This window comes from Hylaeus volcanicus, chromosome 7 (genome assembly GCF_026283585.1).
Source record: "Hylaeus volcanicus isolate JK05 chromosome 7, UHH_iyHylVolc1.0_haploid, whole genome shotgun sequence".
NCBI lineage: Eukaryota > Metazoa > Arthropoda > Insecta > Hymenoptera > Colletidae > Hylaeus > Hylaeus volcanicus.
The window spans coordinates 533308-554151 of NC_071982.1; the positions used below are offsets into that span (position 1 = coordinate 533308).

The 20844-nt window shown below is 35.0% G+C and overlaps 1 protein-coding gene across 3 annotated transcripts; it reads left to right on the plus strand.

Moving 5' to 3' along the window:
* Positions 1 to 1039: 1039 nt before the first annotated feature.
* On the plus strand, positions 1040 to 20562 carry LOC128879670 (sphingomyelin phosphodiesterase-like). 3 transcript variants are annotated; one of them, XM_054129035.1, is made up of 11 exons: positions 1040 to 1372; positions 10111 to 10212; positions 11546 to 11756; positions 13314 to 13610; positions 13835 to 14227; positions 14494 to 14666; positions 14915 to 15277; positions 15442 to 15634; positions 15769 to 15953; positions 16076 to 16261; positions 18177 to 20562. In XM_054129035.1, the coding sequence occupies exons 2-11, from the start codon at positions 10136 to 10138 to the stop codon at positions 18244 to 18246; spliced, it is 2148 nt and encodes a 715-aa protein (XP_053985010.1). In that variant the 5' UTR covers positions 1040 to 1372; positions 10111 to 10135; the 3' UTR covers positions 18247 to 20562. The 3 variants fall into 3 exon arrangements, with proteins under 3 accessions (XP_053985010.1, XP_053985012.1, XP_053985011.1); XM_054129037.1 differs by lacking the exon at positions 18177 to 20562 and adding an exon at positions 16336 to 17366; XM_054129036.1 differs by lacking the exon at positions 18177 to 20562 and adding an exon at positions 17144 to 17366.
* Positions 20563 to 20844: the final 282 nt, after the last annotated feature.

A 20844-nucleotide genomic window follows, 5' to 3' on the forward strand; every position in this document is an offset into this window, starting at 1 on the left:
GTTTACATGTGTTGAAAAATACGATTCACGGGCAAGATTAGGCTATCCATTGATGTGTAGTTACTCTATACAGGTACAGGACAATGCTGGTTACGTCATGCCATTCCCTAGATCGCGTTGAAACCGAAGCGTATATTCATTTGTCAATTCCTGTCTTCCATTCAGGGTTTTTAGACAATATCATTCTGTTGACACGTCCTTTAGTTTTTATATAAACTATGGTATTTATTTTTATATGCACTTATAATGACTAGAGATGGTATTTATGGTAATCTTTGGCATTCCGTATAATCGAAAAAATGGTGAATCGATAGGAAGAATGTCGTCTGTGCTCACTGTGCGTTGGTCACTAAAGTATAACTTGGCATTGATGGCTGGTAAGGAATGTGGTACCTACACTAACAACCTACAAGTAATGCGATGTGAAAAGAAAATTGCTTATTAATATCATGGGTTGAGATTATGCTCGATTAACGACTTTCCCACAATGCTACGTATTATCGAGTCACGCTCTAGCAGGAACAATAATGTGCTGTATGCGTGCTATTTTATGATGTGTAACCATGCTGTGAGGTACACTTATTGTTATTCGTCAGAGCCTACACGGGGACGCAATAACACGGAAAAATCATTGAAAATACAGTAGAGCCTTCTGTATTCGTAGTAATTGGTCCGAATAAGGAAATTTTCGGATAATAGAACAAGCACTTGTTTCACAGTTGCAAGTCAAAGTATGATGAGAATAAGTAGTCGGAATTACCGGTCGATATTCGCAATTAAAAGTCGGATTTGACAACGCAAGAGAGAAGAAACCCGTTTGAAGTGTGAAACCTAAAATGTAGACATTTTGAAAGAATTAAAAGTGTGTGTCCCGACAGCTGTGAAAGGGTGAAACACTTCGCTTTATTGTTCATCTATTGGACAAGATTGAATAAGAGATCAATCAATTACACGGTTCAACTTTAATCGGTGTTGATTCCGCGAGGGTGGGGGTAGCGTAATTATAAGTGGGATATCACGATGCGCGGTTCCCGCGCCGCTCAGTGTACACCGAGAAGTCACCGCGGTCGGATGGGAGGATTAGATTGCGAGAAGTAAGGCGCGCGCGCAAAAGACGTAAAGAGGGGCGAGAGAAAGAGTTGGCTTTCGGTCAGTAGTGTGTCGTGCAGCGAACGCGCGCGCGTCTTGGCTCGAGTGATCTAGAAAACGTATCGAACGTCCGGGTGTATCTCGGATTGCAAAATTATTTCGACACAAACGCCATTTGTTTAAAATAATTTCGTCAAAGTTTGCAAACAGTTCACACCTCGAGCCGCGCGTCAGTGAAATCTTCTTTATGCACCGCGCGCCATTCTACCGGATTTCAAAATTCGTAAGTAGCATTACATGTACTTCCTCGTGGCAACTATCGATTTTTATTGCGTCGGTTAATCCCCTCGTGTTCACATCTATGGATATTAATCTGTTTCGTTGTAAATATAACTAGATTGCAGAAATAGAGAGAATATATAGCTAGGAGTGGTTTCATAACTGTTTTATTACTGTGTACGTTGAAAAATCACACGGTGATCTGTGATTATTAGGACGTGATTATTATATGGCAGATTTGTATGCGTTTACAGAAAATTTGAATAAAACGAAACAACAAAATGCGCACAGTTATGGAATTACATAAAAAAATATTGAAAGTGAAGTAAGTTCTTATTTAGGTTCAATTTTTGTAGGTACGTTTACAAAGATTTAGTATAGTAATTATGAATAGTGTACCGATCGAAAGAATAATCTATAGAGGGTAAATTATACACAGTTGTATATATAGTTAATCGTGCAATAGTAATATCAATTATTTAGTACATTAGGCACGAAATGATTAGGATAATTATTATTTTTGTTCAGCTGGAACAGCAGTTATATTCGTAAGAATTTCGAAATTAGTATAAACGTTGAAAGACTAAATTCAACGAATATGTACGCGAACACAATCTTAATTCTCGAATACAACTGCAAGAAATTCAAATTGCTAATAAGGTACACAAAATATTTTGTTGATGGTGCTTGACATTCAAGACTTTCGAGACACTAACGAATTCAATCTCGTTAAGGCTATTTAGTTTTCAAGATTTCCAAACGTTCCTCTGTAACAGGTTTCATGTATGCAAACTAAAGAAATATTCAATTTAGACTTTCAACACGTACGTTTCAAATATTTTTTTATAATTTTTTTTTTATATTATATATACAAAGAAATAGTCCTATGTAACAGAAGTATGTATGTACATTAAAAGTTTAATAATAATTAGTTTCTTCCGTAGTTGGGTAATGGTCAAATAATTAACAAATAAAGTAGATCATCTTTCTGGTCAATTAAACGTGTGCTTACGTATCGTTCTATCTACCGTGATATACTTTTGATTGACGACATACTTGCTAATTACTAAGGTACCCCATAAGAAATGTATTATTTTATTCTACGCTTTGACGTAACATTTCTTAACGACAGCACGATAAATCTCTAATTATTTAGTCAGTTCTGTCTTCCAACACTTTCTAAGCACTTTCTAGTGATATGCAACTTTATTACTTACACTGAATAATTGCCCTGTCGTTCTATTCGATGTCACCTGGACGCGTAAAAATGTAACATTATTTATTGGGCACTCTAGTATGCAAAATGAAGAAAAAGTATCTATTTTACGTAGTCGCACGCAATTTTCAATTGACTGTTGTCTGTTGTACAATTTTCGATTCTCTCTTTGCATATCTGTTGTGTTCGTTTCTATCAGCCATTCCATGTACATACAGGTTTTTCGATTCAAGTTCAGTGACGCGTTAGGTAAACGACAACTGCGTAGGGCTACGAACAAAGGAATCCTCCAGAGTCAATGTTTGGAACACTCATTGTTATTCGTACACACGAAGAACATGTTTCTTTGTTCGAAATACAAAGTCTGAACATATATCGATGTCTTTAAGTTATCAATTTATCTAATAATTTGTCAGATGATGTTGATAATCTTTATGATAAAGATAAAATAAAGAAATAATAATTATTCTAGATAAGAAAGTTGTATTATCAATGATCTTTTTGTTTGAAAGAGTTAAAATCTGTATTAAACATTTATGCGATAAAAAATTGCAATTTATCTGATTATAATATACAAATCAATGTAAATAAGACTATCAATCATTCTAGATAATACAATTTCATTATCAGTGGGGATTATGCATAATCACTGCATTTATATTTATCACATTCACCATAACAATAATAATGTTATGGTCTTGATGTGTTTTCTACAAAACCTAGAAATAATACGAATCTAGTATTCAAAACATCTGGAAACATTATTATCTTCAGGTTTCTTTCTTTGAATACGTAATGCTCCGTACACGTGCTTCTACTCGACATCCTCTTCATCTGAATGTCCTGTGGATTTGTATGGGGAAAATGGTGCATTAAAAATTCTAATGGCGTGCATTTATCCAAATTACGTCTGAATACCAAATACCATGCTACAGATGAAGTACGAGTACCTAACAATTACTCGCTACATTATAGCACTCGTGGCTTAACACATTCAGCAAGACTTTTTGTAATGTCTATTGCAATGAAAGTATAATTCCTTTTGAGAGGTGTGTCGTCTAGGACTGCACCTGCATACGCAATTCACAATGAATCACAACAGGAACACAGTCTTTCAATACAAGACTCACAATTGTCATTAAACATTGGACAGTTCTGCATGAAATTGTCAGTCAGTGAATCCTTGTAAATATGTTTAAATCTTGTTTACTTAAGGTCAAGTTTGCAGGAGAGCATTGTAGTGATTTTTATTGATAATTTCAAACTTTTTAATTCAAAATTAAAAACAATACTAATACATTTGTACTCTTGTTAGTATCAAGTATAATATGCAACGAATGAATGGATAAGTGGTTTCGTTAAAAAAAAAAAAATTAATAATCTCACAAATTTGTTTAAAGTGATTTTAAGAGAAGATATTAATCGCGTGGAGGTGTGCTCCAGAAATTTCTAGAAATATTCTAGAAATATTCTAGAAATATTCTAGAAATAGCACAGTGCAAATAACGATATCGTTGCACGCTTCGAATCCACTTAGGGACGCAAATATTGCGCATACATGTGTGTACTTTGAGTTAAAAAGGACAGCTGCGAATAATATCATAGTAGTACTATTTGACGTCATTTTGCAATGCTGTCCTTCAGAAACGATGCTCTTAGTCGCGCTTTTCAAGATCTGAAGACGAATAGACACATCCAGATGGAATCATACATTGTGTTCCACCTTCCTTTAATGTGCAAAAAAACAAATGAATGCGACAATTTATTAATAAGGCCTAGCAAGTTGCAAACTTTTAAATCAAGAATCACGACTGTTACGAATAGACTTGGGACGCTAACTGTAATCGTATAATTCGTATTGAAACGATTGAGGAGACGAACAATTTACTTCTGTCTGGTCAAACGTTTAATGTATTAAGCTTGGCCAAATGAAAAAGTTAGATGGCTGGGGGGAAGTGATACCAGCAACGAGACTCGTCACTCTCTACCTCGATGTTTCTCAAACTTGATCTCTCTAAAGGACTCGTCGTTGAAGGAAATCTTTTCGAAATTTTTGTATATTATAGTACCCTAAAAACAGTTACGAATTTCAAAAATAAAATACGTCGTTTTTTTTTTCAAGTAGTTATAGCTCCGTCAAAAATTGACCAAACTGGATCGCCGAAGTTTAAGGAACTACAAATATACTGGTCTGATGAAATTAATCGTTTAAGAAAGTGTATATGTACTAGGTGAAGACTTTTTTCATGGACTTTTCCTGACGTACAATATCTCAGAGGAAGTTTTGAATCCAATGTGGATCCGGGGGTCTCCATGAAGTTACTTACGGCGGCAGTTTGTGACGTCACGGTGAGAGAGAGCGAGAATTAAGTAGGTTAGGTGCTTCGGACATGGGACGATCGCCTGTTGGTCACGAAACATGGTCATGGACGATTCGTTCAATGGATGCCTGATTTGAAACTGGTTTCTTGTAAAAAAAAAAAAAATGTCGTTTTACTAATATTTTCTAAACGTACACCTTCAGATTATATCTACGCACGGTGATGATGCTTAATCTCCTCAGAGATATCGATACATACGCGTACGTTTGCTTTTATAGAGAAATTACTGTTAATTACGATCGCGATACCTTTTACAATTGCTTCATGAAGCATTAGAATTAGAATTAATTTAATTAAGATAAAAATGACAAAAATTGATTGTCTATAGATTTAGACCAAGAAAGTTTAAAATCTACAGCTCTGTAATAAGTCCGATTTGAATTTATTGATACATTATGAATAGGCATCTTTGGCGCATGCAATTAATTTCAGTGCTCATGATGATACGTGTGAATACAAAGTTCTCTCGATACCATTCTAATATCGTTCGATTTAATTTCATTCAAAGCGTTTCGATCCTCGAATATCAGTGATATAAAATCGATAAAAACCATTAAGAATTTGCAGCAATACATCGATGATGCAAACATGGTACACAAATTTTCGTAAATTTTAATTTTTACATCGCCAGTGTTCGGGAAACGAAACATTTCAGATCTAGATGTATGTAGTAGTCTACATCTTTAGGACAATCGAGGTTTCAGCAATAATCAAGGTCCAAGCGATCAATTCAACGATTAACTTTACACAGTATATCCCTGTTACTGTTACTACTCTAATTCTTCCTTGTTACTCAACGACCGTCCACTTGTCGACACCGTGCAATAGATGACACTCTAACGCAATAATCGAGGTTGATACCGTGTACAGCATTCCTCGACTGTGAATTTTCCTATTTAAGAAGGTGTTGTTGAAAGAATGGTTTATGCTTTTCCCACAAAATCCTTTCCCTTTTTCCCATCCTCCATTTATCGCCTTTTATCAAACTTGGAACAATGCATCTCAAAACATTCGTGCTCTTTACAAATACGTTACATATAGTTTTATACCACATTCCCAACATTGTTTAGCTTCCTGTCTTTATTTCTGTATCTTGCTGTAAACGCTGATCCTTACGTTGCGTCAATGTTTTTCAGGAAGCGTTGAGCACTACTTTTTTTCCGATTACTTTCGTAATAATGACTTGCACGTGACAGATTAATTAGTTCTCGTAAACCACGCTTGGATATATGCAATCAAAAATTTGTATTTCATTCATTATTCATTATCATCGGTTATATATTACTTGAAATTAACCTCGTGTTGGTTCGTTTCACCTTCGATTTTATAACTCTGGAACGTCATAACCACGCGTCGCCTGCGCCATGAAATAATCCATTTAACATCGTCGCAAGCAAGAAGCTCGTCGTCGAGCTTCTATGCATCCGTCAGTTGACGCGCTATTCATATAATCTCGTGCATACATGGCTCAAAGAATAATTGTATTAAGAGACGTAAACGTCGGCCGAGACCTTTGTGCACACAGGCTTTCGCGGGATTGTCAAGTCTTCGTGAGACGTTCTTCCAGTTCTTTCATACGGAAATACATATCTCCTCGCGATAAAATATTTTCTTGTTCAGGCTCTTCACTCATCGTACGATCTTATGATCTATGATGCATTAGGTACACTTTCCGGAGAGATTTCCAATGACTATTATTCATAATATCTTCTACTTTCTCTGGGGATAGTTTTTGTTGTGAAACTGGCAGCTTACTTTGTGGAAACTTACAATTAGATAAGAGTTCTGACTTTGTTTCCAGTGGTTCTATAGTTTCTGATCGATTAAACCTAAATTAATTTTAAATTAATAAGAGTGAAAGATGAGTTTTCAAAGGGGGCTTTAGGATTTGGTTTTTTAATAACAACGTACATTAGCGAAGCCGTACATCATTTATGTTTCATTGAAGCACAAAATGTTGAAGCTCCTTTTGTAGTTTTGTTTTTTTACTAACATCCAATTATTTCTAAAGTTATAACAGTTAGAGAATAATTACACCACTCGATACAAATTTTTCAGATGTTTATAGTATTATTTTTGTTTATCATAAGATGTCAGTCAATTTTAACGATAGACAAACTAACGTCTGAGGAGAGTATTAGAAGTAGTAACTATCTTTATCGATAATGTGCTACAAATTATACATTCAAATGTACTTGTCATCGGGTTAGAAACTAGCTACATAAATAAACAGTTAAGAATATGCATTAGAAGAGAAATATCATTTTAAAGAGGGTATTTCCAAAGCCACTAATATCTATATCAGAAGAGATGATATGTGGACCGACACTGATAACTTTCTAACTGTTACCTGTCGCTCTAGCGATGACTATGACGGAGTATGGACAGTTACATGCTTCAAACAGGAGCCAGTGGAAGTGACAAGTTGTACATTATCGGCGTATACGTTGCAGACTATATTTTACGACTGGAACGTGGATAATGCTTGCATAAATATCCAAATGGCAGTGAAACCATTCAAGCGAGCCTCGGTTAATGTTTGTTTTTGTTTCGTACGGACGGTAGACGTTGTCGTTAAAAATATTCTATCATCAATCCTGACTCGACAACTAATAACTGCCTTTCAAGCTTTCGTGGATTTTAGTCTAGCTTGCTCGCTTGCTTTCACTGTTTCTAATTACTTATCCCTAAAAAGGACAATTGCTATTCGAAATAAAACCAAATTAAGACATTTTGTATTAGATATATACATTGCATTTGCTCTCAGTTCAAAGACCATATATTCAATTACTCGACAATTATTTCCATCGAATATAACGACCAATCGAAGACAAATTTTCTCCCATTTCAAATTTCCACTTTATCAACACGTTGAGTGCCACATCAACCATACATGGGTGACAGAACTTTTTACTAGCTAAGGAGCTAAAAAAATTCAATACCGATAGCGAGACGTTAAATAAAATACATTCGTGAATAATTCGTTTGAACGATGCTGCGAAATTAAATGCTAGTTCGTATTCCGATCGCCTCGAAATAAAGCTTTAGCCGCGCAGAAATTTTCACGAGTATCAGTTTGACAGTCAACGTGCTCCAATAACGAAACCAGTCTCGAATCAAGACTATCGAGACTCTCGCTAGACTCCTACTCGGAGTGTTCTCGTATTCCAGCACGCTGGCGTTGTTCTCGTCTTGAACTGTAGTTTAAACAATTCATTCCGTAGTTGGGACTTGTCACCGAGTCCGACAGATGTCTGTGGGATGATTTCTTTCTGAATGGGCACGAAATGCGAGCATAGCCCAAGTGTCTTCTTTCAGCAGCAAGGTCCCTGGGTGGGTCGAATAACGGTCAACCAACCGCTTATTCCACTTGGCTGTTTTCCTCGTTCCTACCGTTGGATTCGTTACTCGGACCTTCGGAATTCTGTCGTGCTAGAGAATTTCAAATAGGCTCGACGCGCCGTTATTTTATTGACAGGATCCGATCAAACGCGTGTCTTTGTCTGGTCGAGCTTGTTGAACGTAAAATTAACGACCACCGTCGAGCGGCGAACGATTGGCTGAGCGGAAAATGGAACGGTATGCGCTTGCCATTATTTCATGAATTCGCTAACCTGTTTCTGTGTTCGTTGTTATCGAAAGTGCAAGAATCTCGCGCGAACGTCACCCTAAACTCTCTGGCATCGATGTCCGAAGTGTATAAGTCGGAGAAAATTAATTTTCGTGAAATATAAACTTGTAGCTTTTTCTAGCGAGTATAAATTTCTAAATAAATAGTTTTCCAGTATCGTAACTTTAGGTGAAGTCATCTTATTGTTTCTAGATACGGTGATTCTTATTCTTTTTCTGAATGCATTCCAGTCTCGTTCTTTTTTTAAAAATATGATAAGATTGCAATTGAAAGAAGATGAAAAACAGTAATATAATGCAAGCTGGCTTCTTCTTGTTAAGACTGTATTTCATTCAATACGAGATAAGATAGAGTAGTGCAGAGGACTAATTTATACGATAATTCCGAGGAAACTCAGACACGGTACGTGACGTTCGATAGCAAAAATTCACATTTTTAGTTTATGATAGAATTCGAGACGTAGCGTTTGAGTCAGATAAATACGTGATATTTGGTTGTTTAGATAAGAAATGTGTTTGCAGAGCTACAATGAAATGGTTGCACCTTTGGAATTTATGTCAAAAATTTTGCAACGTCGGTATTTTACACGGACCAAATATCTGAGCAATTATTTATGCTTGCTGCGGATGGATACATAGGCATTTTGATATTTCTTCCCACGAATAGGCGTGTATTGGCCTTGAAATTAACATTAGCCAATCCTCCGTGAATCCACAATTTAAATTTTGCAAATCACAGCAGTACTTACAGCACATAAGTGAATATTCAATTTCCAATCCATCCCACTATTCTTCGTCGCCATTAATTTGCGGTGAAAGCGTCCATATAACAAGGTCGCTCGAAAATGCACGGTATTGGGGCAAGGAATTTTTGAATAGCATGTAAAGCGATAGAGTCGAGAGGATAAACGACCAACAATCGTTAAATAACATACAGAAGCGACTCCTGTTACTTACGAGAAAAAATTCTTAACGAAAAGACGAAAAATGGTTCGAAAGAAAGCGATCCATTCACGTTCCATTTTCTCAAACATATTCTTCAAAAGAATAATTTCATAAATTGAGTGAAATACGTCTCTGAGATTTTGATTTCCAAACAAAAATCGTCTTGGACCATTTAATGGCACGACTTTCCCAATTATATGGTTGCACGTGACTGCAATCATCTACTAGTGTTCTTACGATCTGGCCATATATCTTCCATCGAATATATATTGCTGCAATAATCGAAGCTTCGACGGTTGTTGCTTGAATGACAATTCTCAGTAGGTATTTATCTGTGACCCACATAGGAGTAACAGTAATTACAGGTGCCGTCCAAAATTTAAAACACCTGCTTGCTGCAACGACACACCTATTTACGAAAGTATTTATCGACGCATCGAAATTTGCGTGAGGATCTACTGACGTTTTACTTCTCCTTTCGCTCCTCGTTAATTTCTAAATTCAATGATTCGAATAATAGATAATATATACATACTTTATCTAAAGAATGTATCGTGTTGTTTGTTGCAGTTAACACCAAAACGCCGAAGGTAGCATGCAAAATCACAAATGGGTCGCAATGAACATCTTACTCTTTCTCTTCATTGGCTCACTACATACTACAATTGGCAAGTACATGATCCATACATTATTAAACACTAAACTTAGACCTAATAGACAGCTCGCATCAGTGAAAAAATGAAAACACCGTTTTTAGTGCTTATAATAATTATGCACGATTTATTTGTGAAGACTTTATTCACCCTTTCTGTACAAAATTATTTTCTTTGGATAAAGAAACTATTCTTCAGCTGCCTCAAGTGTCGTTAATGACTACTTTTATTTACTCTATTCTTCGCTAATGCGTTATACATAGATTGCATTATACCATTCACGTTACCGATAGCCAATCATTTGTATTGAAAATGGAGCGAAACAATAGCAACCGCGTAACCTCTTTTTCTGGAGAAAGTACTTGAGATTAGCATTCGGTACGATGATTCCAATGTATGACTGTGTATTACGCGATTCTTCGAGACATGCTTATTATAGGATATTTCGAGGGTAACGAAGCAATTATATCATTTATTCCAATGGCTATCATAAGTATCTACCCTAAGTAAATCATACCGATTTCATGGATTTTCTTAACCCTTTCCGAGTTTGGAAAGCACTTTATTTGGTATGTTCTATAATTTAGTTTTGCACATAAAAAAAAATCATAATTCTTTCTCACTCGTTTGACATAGATTGTTTCACATTATAGACTTGCCAGTAAAATCTTGTTTCTGTTCTACTTGTCGATTCACTTTTACAGTATCACTTTCAATTAAGTGTTTCGTCAAGTTATTCGTTCTCAGTGAGAATACAACCTACTTTATATGACAGAAATGAACATGCGAGCATGTTCCGTTTCGAGCATACAGAAATATTAGCAAATTTTGTTAATAATGTACAATAATAGAGTGCATTGTTGTGTAGTCTTAAATGAATTCTTTCACTGAACAAATACAAATATAAAGAGTCGTACCGTAACTAACGATTAAATAATATACTTGCAAGCATTTCGTTGATAATTTTCCAGCGCACGGTTATACGATTCTATAATAAACAAAACTATATGTTTCGTACAATCTACACAGAATTTGTTTATATTAAAGAAGTGTAAAATTGAAAAAGTTGAGAAAATCCAGAAAGATACACGCGCAAAACGAAACACAAAATTATTTCTTTGTAATTCTCAGCCCCCATAAATTATTTACGTACGTCTGATATTTCATCTGCGTGTGTGTACAAAATCCTTCGTAAACATGTACACCGTATCTACATGTACAAGATACAAATACGTGCAATTTACATTTTGACTTACAAAACAGAATACCTTTACGCGATAGGAGATTATTTATCTATACTGTTTGTCGCCAAGCCTCTTACCTGTTGTTGTTTTTGTTTACATCATAGGAAGTCCTATCCGAGACAGGTTAAAGAGGGAAGCGGAAATAGCCGCGACCAACTGGACGCAACTCGCGGACGCATGGTTCGCTGACAGAGCAAGAGCCGCAGAAGAGAAGGTGGACATCGTTACCATTCTACCACTAAACGACAAACTCAGGGACCTGCCACCGACCGCAGAAACCGTTCTCATCAATGGCACCAATCCGAATTTGCTCGCAAGGGTATATCGTAATTGACATCATGACAAGGGGTTACACCACTTTGCCCACACGAATTTTCATGCTTTCTCAAGAATTTTTATTGAATCGGTAACAAGATTTTCGCGCCTCTACTTTCTGAGCCCAAAACTGCCCTTACACCTTGGATAATGATTTCTAATTAACGGCATATCACTTTCGTATATATGGAGAGTACTTGAAGCGAAAAAAACTTTTTTTAAACGACCAAAGTGGTGTAACCCCATAAACTATACAATATACTTTATCTACTGGTAATCTATTTATATGAATTTTAATTAGAGTGTTTATTTCACGAAATCTATGTTGAAACAATCTGGGATATTCATTATTATTTAACGTAACAATATGGAGGGTAAATATTTTTATTTAAACCAGGATTATAAGTAATTGAGTATAAAGGCGCGGGAAAACGTTAAAGTGATAATTAAACAGAAAAAAAAAATAATAAAACTACTCCATCAGATAATGTTTCTCTGAAAACCACGTGTGATACACTTGATCGAAAAGAACTAATTAAATGAGACAGCCTGTAGACGAAGTTTACAATCATTTTGCAGAAGAACTAGGTCGTAATGGAATATATCTTGAGTGATACCGCGTGCATTGTCCCTTGAGAGAAGTCGTTGGTTACAGAACAACGTTTATTGTCGGATTGAAAAAATTGTATCGATAATCGTGAAACTTTCGCGGGGGAAAGTCACTGACATTGGATGGTGCGTATACTTGTAAACGCGCATACGAAAGATACGGTATATACTGGCATCTTCGTCGATCAAGTCGGTGAAAGTATTTCGGCACTAAAAGTGAGAGTCGGCGACATCGTCTCGTTAAACATGAAAAAAGTCGGAGAAATACGGAAGAATCGAAAGATAAGCTTCAGATATTTCACCTCTGGAAACGAATCGACTAGTACATGTCTACATACAGTATGGACTTTATGTAGTTGTCATTTAACTATGCGTACCAATCTACGATTGGATATTAGGATAATCGCTGATTAAGGATCTTGCTTGTACAATACAATTTAAATTTGTATATTTTCTCTTGGTAAATTATCCACAGTCGATATTAATGAAATAATATTTAACTGCTTACTAAATGAAATATTTTGACAATTTATTCTTTAAGCATCTGTCCTTGAGTATACTAAAGTGCAACAGATAGAAAGTCAATGCTACGAAAATAACATGTGAATGCACTTTTGAATAACGAGGCAGTTGTTTGTCTGCTGTAATCATCGATAACAGTATTCGCGGATTCCTGTTTTTTTTTTTTTTTTTTTTTTTTTTTTGAAAAGCCCAATCTTAAAGCTTCTGTAATATAACGAGAAAATTAAACATTATTTGTCAGTATGGTTCATTAAACTGTATTCGATATACAGGTTGTCTCATTTAAGTTCTTTCAATATAACTGATTTTTTTTCTTGTAACAAATTTAAATACTATTTCGCCACTTTTCTGGTATGTTTGGAAGTTTTGCAATGACTTGTGTTGAATATGCAAAGTGACTTTTAAAAAAGAAAAACGCGTATGCTTACAGTATAATTACTCTCGGATGTTATGGGACATGGAATCTGTGCAGTCGAGCGGACATCTTTCTGGATTCGTGAATAAAGCGTTAAGGTTGCTAGACTTGAGGCAAGTAATGATGGAGGTTGAGACGTCTGTAATGTCGCAAGTATCTTGCTCCGCGTGTAAAATTGGCGCGGGACTTCTTCAACACTACATAAAGACTGGCAAAAGTGACGAAGAGATTATGAACAGTATTTATCAATTTTGTATATCGCTTAAAATCCAAAGCCCTCGAGTCTGCCAAGGAGTGACGTTACTTTTTGGGGTAAGTTTTATATTTAATTAGTACAATTCATTATTTTCAATATTTCCCTTGGAATTATTACGGAAACTAGTAAAATGCAAAAGTACGATTGTTACTCTTTGTACAATTGACTGAATTTTTCTGTTATCGAATATAATAATTACCAACACGTGAATTGTAATGTAAAATAATAGCCGAGTATTACGAAGGTGAAGTAACTTTTGCGCCTGCGTGTTTCTGTCCAGGGAGAAGTTATTTACGTTTTAAAGCAAGTGAACATGGGCCCACCGCAAATCTGTAGTTTCGTAATTGGGGACGCTTGCGAGGACGCGTACAATCCTCTGCACGAGTGGGAGGTGGCCTTCCCACCGGTGAACAAACCGCCTGTTAAACCTCCGATACCACCTCAAGAAGGTGCGCCGACCTTCAAAGTCCTTCATATCTCTGATACGCATTTCGATCCTTACTACCAAGAGGGCGCGAACGCGGATTGTAACGAACCATTATGCTGCAGATTGACCAACGGAGCACCCCTGACTCCAGCCACTGGTGCTGGCCGATGGGGTGACTACAGAAAATGCGACACGCCAAAAAGAACAGTCGAACATATGCTCAAACATATCGCTGACACGCATACCGTGAGTAACGTCATTTTAATTCAAGAGCTTTATCTCCCAAGGGACGGAAGTTAGAAAACAAATGTTTTTGTCAAAGATAGAAACGATCATTTCTTCGTAAGTGAACCGGTGGAGGAGATTCAATAAACAACTTCATTTTCTTAACACATTCGCGACCTTGTATAACTGTTTATAAAAGTATCTGCCCACTCTGTAAATGGCACATAGCAAAAGTTACGTCTTGTATGTATTACATGAAATTTCACACACTTTTCATCGTAATTTAGGATATAGATTACATATTGTGGACCGGTGACTTGCCACCTCACGATGTGTGGAACCAAACGCGCGAGGAGAATTTGAACATTTTACACGATACGGTGACACAGCTCATCGAAACGTTCCCTGGAATTCCAATCTTTCCAGCTCTAGGAAACCACGAAACTGCTCCCGTTAATAGGTATGTCCTCTTACTTCGTTCCTGAGGCTTTGCACAATTTTTATCGATCTCGAAACAAGAGCTGGACCATGACGCATTATTTGCTCGTAAATTTTCTTAAGAGATGCCTTTTATTCAACATTTATCATTTATTTGTCTAAATTCTCAACAAATTCCACGTGCATCGCGTATAATCAAACTAAAATAAAATCCATACGCAGTTTTGGAAACATGCATTCTTTTTCAATCTGTAACTGTATTCGTTTTAGTTTTCCACCACCATTCGTTCCAAAAGAAAACGATATATCCTGGTTATACGACGCACTCGACACACATTGGAGACGCTGGTTGCCAGCTGGAGTTTCGCGCACCGTTCGAAGAGGTGCCTTTTATTCGGTCTTGGTGCGTCCAGGTTTCCGAATTATCTCTGTAAACATGAATTATTGCAACAACAAAAACTGGTGGCTGCTAATCAATAGTACAGACCCAGTAAGTGAATTACAATGGCTCATATATGAGTTGCACGGAGCTGAAATGAGTGGTGAGAAAGTTCATATTATTGGGCACATACCACCTGGTCATTCGGATTGCTTGAAGGTGTGGTCTCGAAATTATTATCAAATCATCAATCGGTTAGTAAATAAACCCCAGTTTTCACCAAGTCACATTCTACATTCAAGCTAAAATCAAATAAAAATGTATACATCAAAATTGAAATATGATTAAGGTTTAAATATTAAGATTTAGATATTACAATCAGATGTGATTCAAATTTGACAAACATACTTTGATCCAGGTATGAGTCAACTATCGCAGCACAATTCTTTGGACATACTCACTACGACGAATTCCAACTCTTTTACGATACCTCTGATCTTGGAAGAGCTGTCAGTATAGCTTACGTTGGACCGTCAGTTACACCTTATAGTGACCTTAATCCAGGATATAGAATATATTACGTTGATGGGGATCATGAAAAAACTACTAGAGTAAGTTGCATTCAAAATTTTAGGTGATTGGTCGGTGGTCTTTCGTTAATAATTCAAAAACGAACCACCGTCCGACATTTTTACAAAGGAAATTGTGGTTCAGAATCGACACAGCTAATAAAATGTTGTTTCAGTTAGTTGTGGACCATGAGACCTGGGTGATGAATTTAAAAGAAGCAAATTTGTACGACTACCCTATCTGGCATAAAATGTACAGTGCCCGACAAGCGTACCAAATGTCGTCCCTGTTGCCGAAAGATTGGGACTCTTTGATAGATAAGATGAGTAATGAACCGTCGCTCTTTGATCTTTATTACAAGTAAGTACCCATCATCGTTAGTGTAAAGTGTCAAGTGGAAACGTTCTCGAATGATTAGGTTTGAAAATATCTAGAATTTCTTACCAGTATATTATTATTAACAAGTTTCCTCGATGTTTCAGACATTACAACAAAAATTCCCCTGTAAGACCATCGTGCAACGACGAGTGTCGAAAAAGGTTGCTTTGCGATTTGCGAAGCGGAAGGAGTCACGATCGCAAAGCACTATGCCAAAGTCTCGAATCCAGGATAGATAACGAGACAAGAACAGGGTGGCGAGTTTGGATTTACAACGGACTATCTTTGTCGTACGTACATGATTGGTGGCTTGATTCTTACTCTGCCGTTAATGATAATAACTTAATCGAGGCATAATTTATAGATAACACTCTATCCTGCAAGTATTGTGCTTTACGAGTACTTACACGCAAACTTCTAACGAGAACACTTGGCGTATTTTTTCCACGTGATTTCTATATATATTATGCTTTTTCTTACGAATATTACTTACAGTATATACAATTTAATCGTGCGGTATACGTGTATTTTGTTTATATAAAGAATTTGCTTGAGATTATAGACTTATATGGAAAAGTAGCGATACATATGAAAACGCAGATTATTAGTAGAAAATTATTTACTTTTAAATAAGCAAATATTATTTCTGTCACTTGTACATTTACTCCACACTATTACTATAACGTTTTGCTTTTAATTGCTACAGTAATTCACAGTCAAAGGGTTAATTATAATTCTTTGTCAGTTACCAAAAATTTTTATCTGTGAATAGTTTCATACTTATTTAGTAATTCGATACAGATAATGAATGTTGTGATATAAAGTGAAAATAAGGAGCAATTATACAGGAATTTAACGGGTGAAAGATACTTTACTAATCTATGCACTTTAATTTACTGTTCCTTTACTATCTGCTTAAACTATCTATGGTCAGATTGATTTCTATGAAAACACACTAACTACGAAACACCTTTGTACAAAATATTACGTACTAATGTCTACTAAATATTTAAACTTGTGTAAAGTTGTTTTTATACTTTGCTTAAATTTCTTCAATTCACGTTCACTTCCTTCACCTGAGAATGTCAACTAATGCGTGCATGCAGAGTGCCATTTATGTATAGAGTTATAATATTATTATGTAAGATGCATACGTTATTTGTATGTTTCAGAGGTTTCTTTGCAAAACAAATAGTTCCATAATATTTCAGCACTGAATGTAACATTAGTACGTTCTATTCTTCTTGTAGGTATTAATCTATTTTAAAACTATCATACTTGTAAATATTATATCGATATAATAAGAAGAACGATATTATTAAGATATTTCTATATAATTATATAACATGGAAACACTGTAAATGCATATTTTAATAAAATACAAATCCTGTCCTATTTGTATTTAACTGAATCTGCTACGTTTGTAGGTTTGTAGGTTTGTATATATAATTAACAGTTTTATTTTTTCAGCGGTGTGGGGCATCACAAAGCAACTCATTTTTTGAAATTCTCAATGTGCTTGCAAAATACTTACTGTTAGTATATAAGTGTATATAAATTATATAATATAACGCTTAAAATAATTAGAGGTTCACCTATTCAACAGTTCTCTAAATCGTTCAGATAAATAAGTCTACGAGAAAAGATATGGTCCTCTAATTATCTAAGCAAAGTACAGCTGAATTCGTTTATGGGGGATGTGGTACTCTAACTGCAGTATATTTTTTCATTACACGCTTCTAATTGTACAGATGATGCATAAGGTGGTGGCGTTGCAACATTGGCGTATTATAGGTACGCAAAATCACTATCGATAGCATAATAAATCGGCTCGAACCATTTAGAATATTATTGGTAAAGTTTCATTTCGGAAACACGTGGTACAGAATGCCGTTACGTATCTAGTTTCATTATTACAATTTTTCAGGCGTTTGATGGCTCCTCGGCATATTAGAAACAATTTTTACTTCACAGAGCAATATTCTGATTTATCAATCATCTGTGATATATTTATGTATACAGGGTGTCCCAGAAGTAATGTAAGAACCGAAAATGGAGAGTAACTGAGACGATTCTGTAGAGTTTTATAACATTCGAATACCATAGGTCGGATGTTCTAAATGATTCAAGTCGATCTAAGAATATAGTAGTATATTCTTTTAAGATTATTGTAGAAAATAATTATTTCCCATTTCTTCCTTGCAGACTGTCCATTGTCATGGCAATTCCACGATTTGCATACAATTTACCCAAGTATGTGCTAGGTCTAGGATAAATATAGATAAAGATTCGCTGGATGACGTGTCGATGTAATTTATGACATTAAATTATTAAACATTTAAGACACCGATAATATTTCGGTGGCTAGGTGTTACAACACATACAATAGTATGTACATACCATGATAAAACAGTATGGTTTCATAACGTACAAGTGTATCCTTTCGGGTGCACGTTTAGTTAAATATGTATTTCATTAACGACAGATTTTGTACCGTATAATTTAATTCTATAGAAAGATTGACATTTAATTGTATTTGAAATGTCTTTTTTTCATTGCGATCGGTTAAATATGGTACAAAATCTTTTAGTAGCGCTGAAGATATTTGTTAAAAACAGGTTTCTTCGCTTGTATTCGTTTATTATTTAGGTTGTAGACATGACGTCTTACATTTACAAATCTAGATGCACCTGGCCGGAAAATTGTATTTTTATTTAAGTTACATTTTATTCCATTCTTTTCACTTATTTATTTCATTTGCATCAAGTTTATGTTGCAACATTTAACTTCCAAAAAAGAATCGTCAGGTTCGTTAAGAAGAGTTACAAATTGATTATACAGTATAGTACATACGGAGCAAGTTTAAATTCTCCAGAAAAATAATATTAAGAAATATTTTAATTTTGCCACTGATTTTGTTTTCTGAAACTGAACTCTTTACTTTTTCTATGCTTCTGTATTGTAGAAAGAATTCGATCAGTGGTTTTATTTATGTTACTTTAATGACAAAGTTTTTGAAATAATTGCGAACTGGTGCAGGTGGCACAAGAATGAAGCTAAATCAGAATTAGAATAATTTAAACATTAGAAGTAGAAAGCGTGATATTTGATTGAGATTATGCACAAAACAGCGTTGAATATAGTATATTGCATACAAGTTGACATACATTACATAGTTACGCGTTGAATTTATTAAGTCAAATTAAATTTGTAGGCAAATCCAATAGAAGTTTACGTTTGTTTAAATTCAAGATTAATGTAGACAAATTGTATTCGATCGTTACTATATTTAATTATTTTAACATATTTAGTACCTCATGCATTGCATTCCGTAACGTATTTTTATTTTTCTATACTTTTTGCATTCTATTCAGTTTGAATATATGCATAGCAGAATTAAATCGAAGGTCTGGTTTATAATCTTACCTTCTGTGTTAAATAATAAAAAGTACTGCAACTGTCCATGATGCTTGCTATTCAAATACCACTTAATAAATGCATCGATAAAACGTTTGCAAAACATATTACTTTCGTGTCCTATACATACATTTAATATACAAAAAATATTTTTATATACAATTTTGCTTTTTAAATATACACGATTAAGAGATACAACAATTTCAAATTTAATATTTCAATGAAGCACTATTTTCTGCGTTACATAATTTTTCAGTCTGTAGAATAAAAGTTTGAATCTTATTTGATTTAATACAAGTATAAAGTGTGATACTGTTTTACAGCAATATAAATAACAATAGGAACAGAACTCCTAAACTTTTTATTATTTATAAACGGGTGATTCAGTATTGGTGATAATAATCGTACTCATACTACTCCGTTGGATAATTCTTTTTAGATCCTAACTAGATAACTGTAGATATCGGCATATGAAATATTTGAATTTTTCTATATAGAGAAATTTGATATCGTTCATCGAGGAACGAGATTGATAATCATTTACATTACTCTAGTGTAGATTAAAAATAAATCGTAAGGTCAAGTTGAGATTACGTATGTGCAAATGGTTATCGATTCTCGCTAGTTGTTAGTTAATATCGTATTTTATCTAAATGTCTCTAAATATTCCCGTGCTTAACCCGCGGATAACTTTCGTCGAGTTTGACTTCTGGGGTCATTCGAGGCCATTGACCACGAACTTCAATTTTATCAGTTTTTAATTGGATGAATCTACAGTGTTTACAGAAGAAAAATAGTTCGCTCACTGTTTGCTAGTATTTCGCGAGATCAGTTGAAATTAAAGAAGTCCTAGGATTAAGACAAAATCTAGCAGACTTAGGATGAATTACAAAATCTTTACTTTTGTCCGTTCCCCATTTAATCATTGATTACTAACGCCACGTACAACTCGCAAGCAAAATAAGCACTTGGTAGCCTATTAACGTAATTATGTTTCATATCTTCAGTTATGCCCAGAGTTCCTCTGCGTTAAGAGTACATAGTTAAGAGTTAGGTATGTTACGAGTTCAATTGCGTTGTTCGAGTCATGAAGGATGCGAGTAATTATGACAATCGTGTATGTGAGACCGTCGAGTGTTTATTACGAGAATAATATAATATGTTTATTGTTTAACTTTTGTATTACAATTTTTTACGTCAACACCTTACCTCTCTTTAAAATGCTCCATCCTGTAATACTAGTTTTAGCTATATCTTACAAAATAATCATTCTTCTTTACCACGTATTAAATTCAATAATATTTTTATGATTTCGAGCACATTAGTATTACTCGATATTTATTTTATCTGTTACATAATATTTCATAATTCATTTAATACTGGTAATTACATTTTTTTTTTTTAAATCTACTGTATCGACTTCGGTTGTTCGGTTGATTATGGCTCACAGTTTATC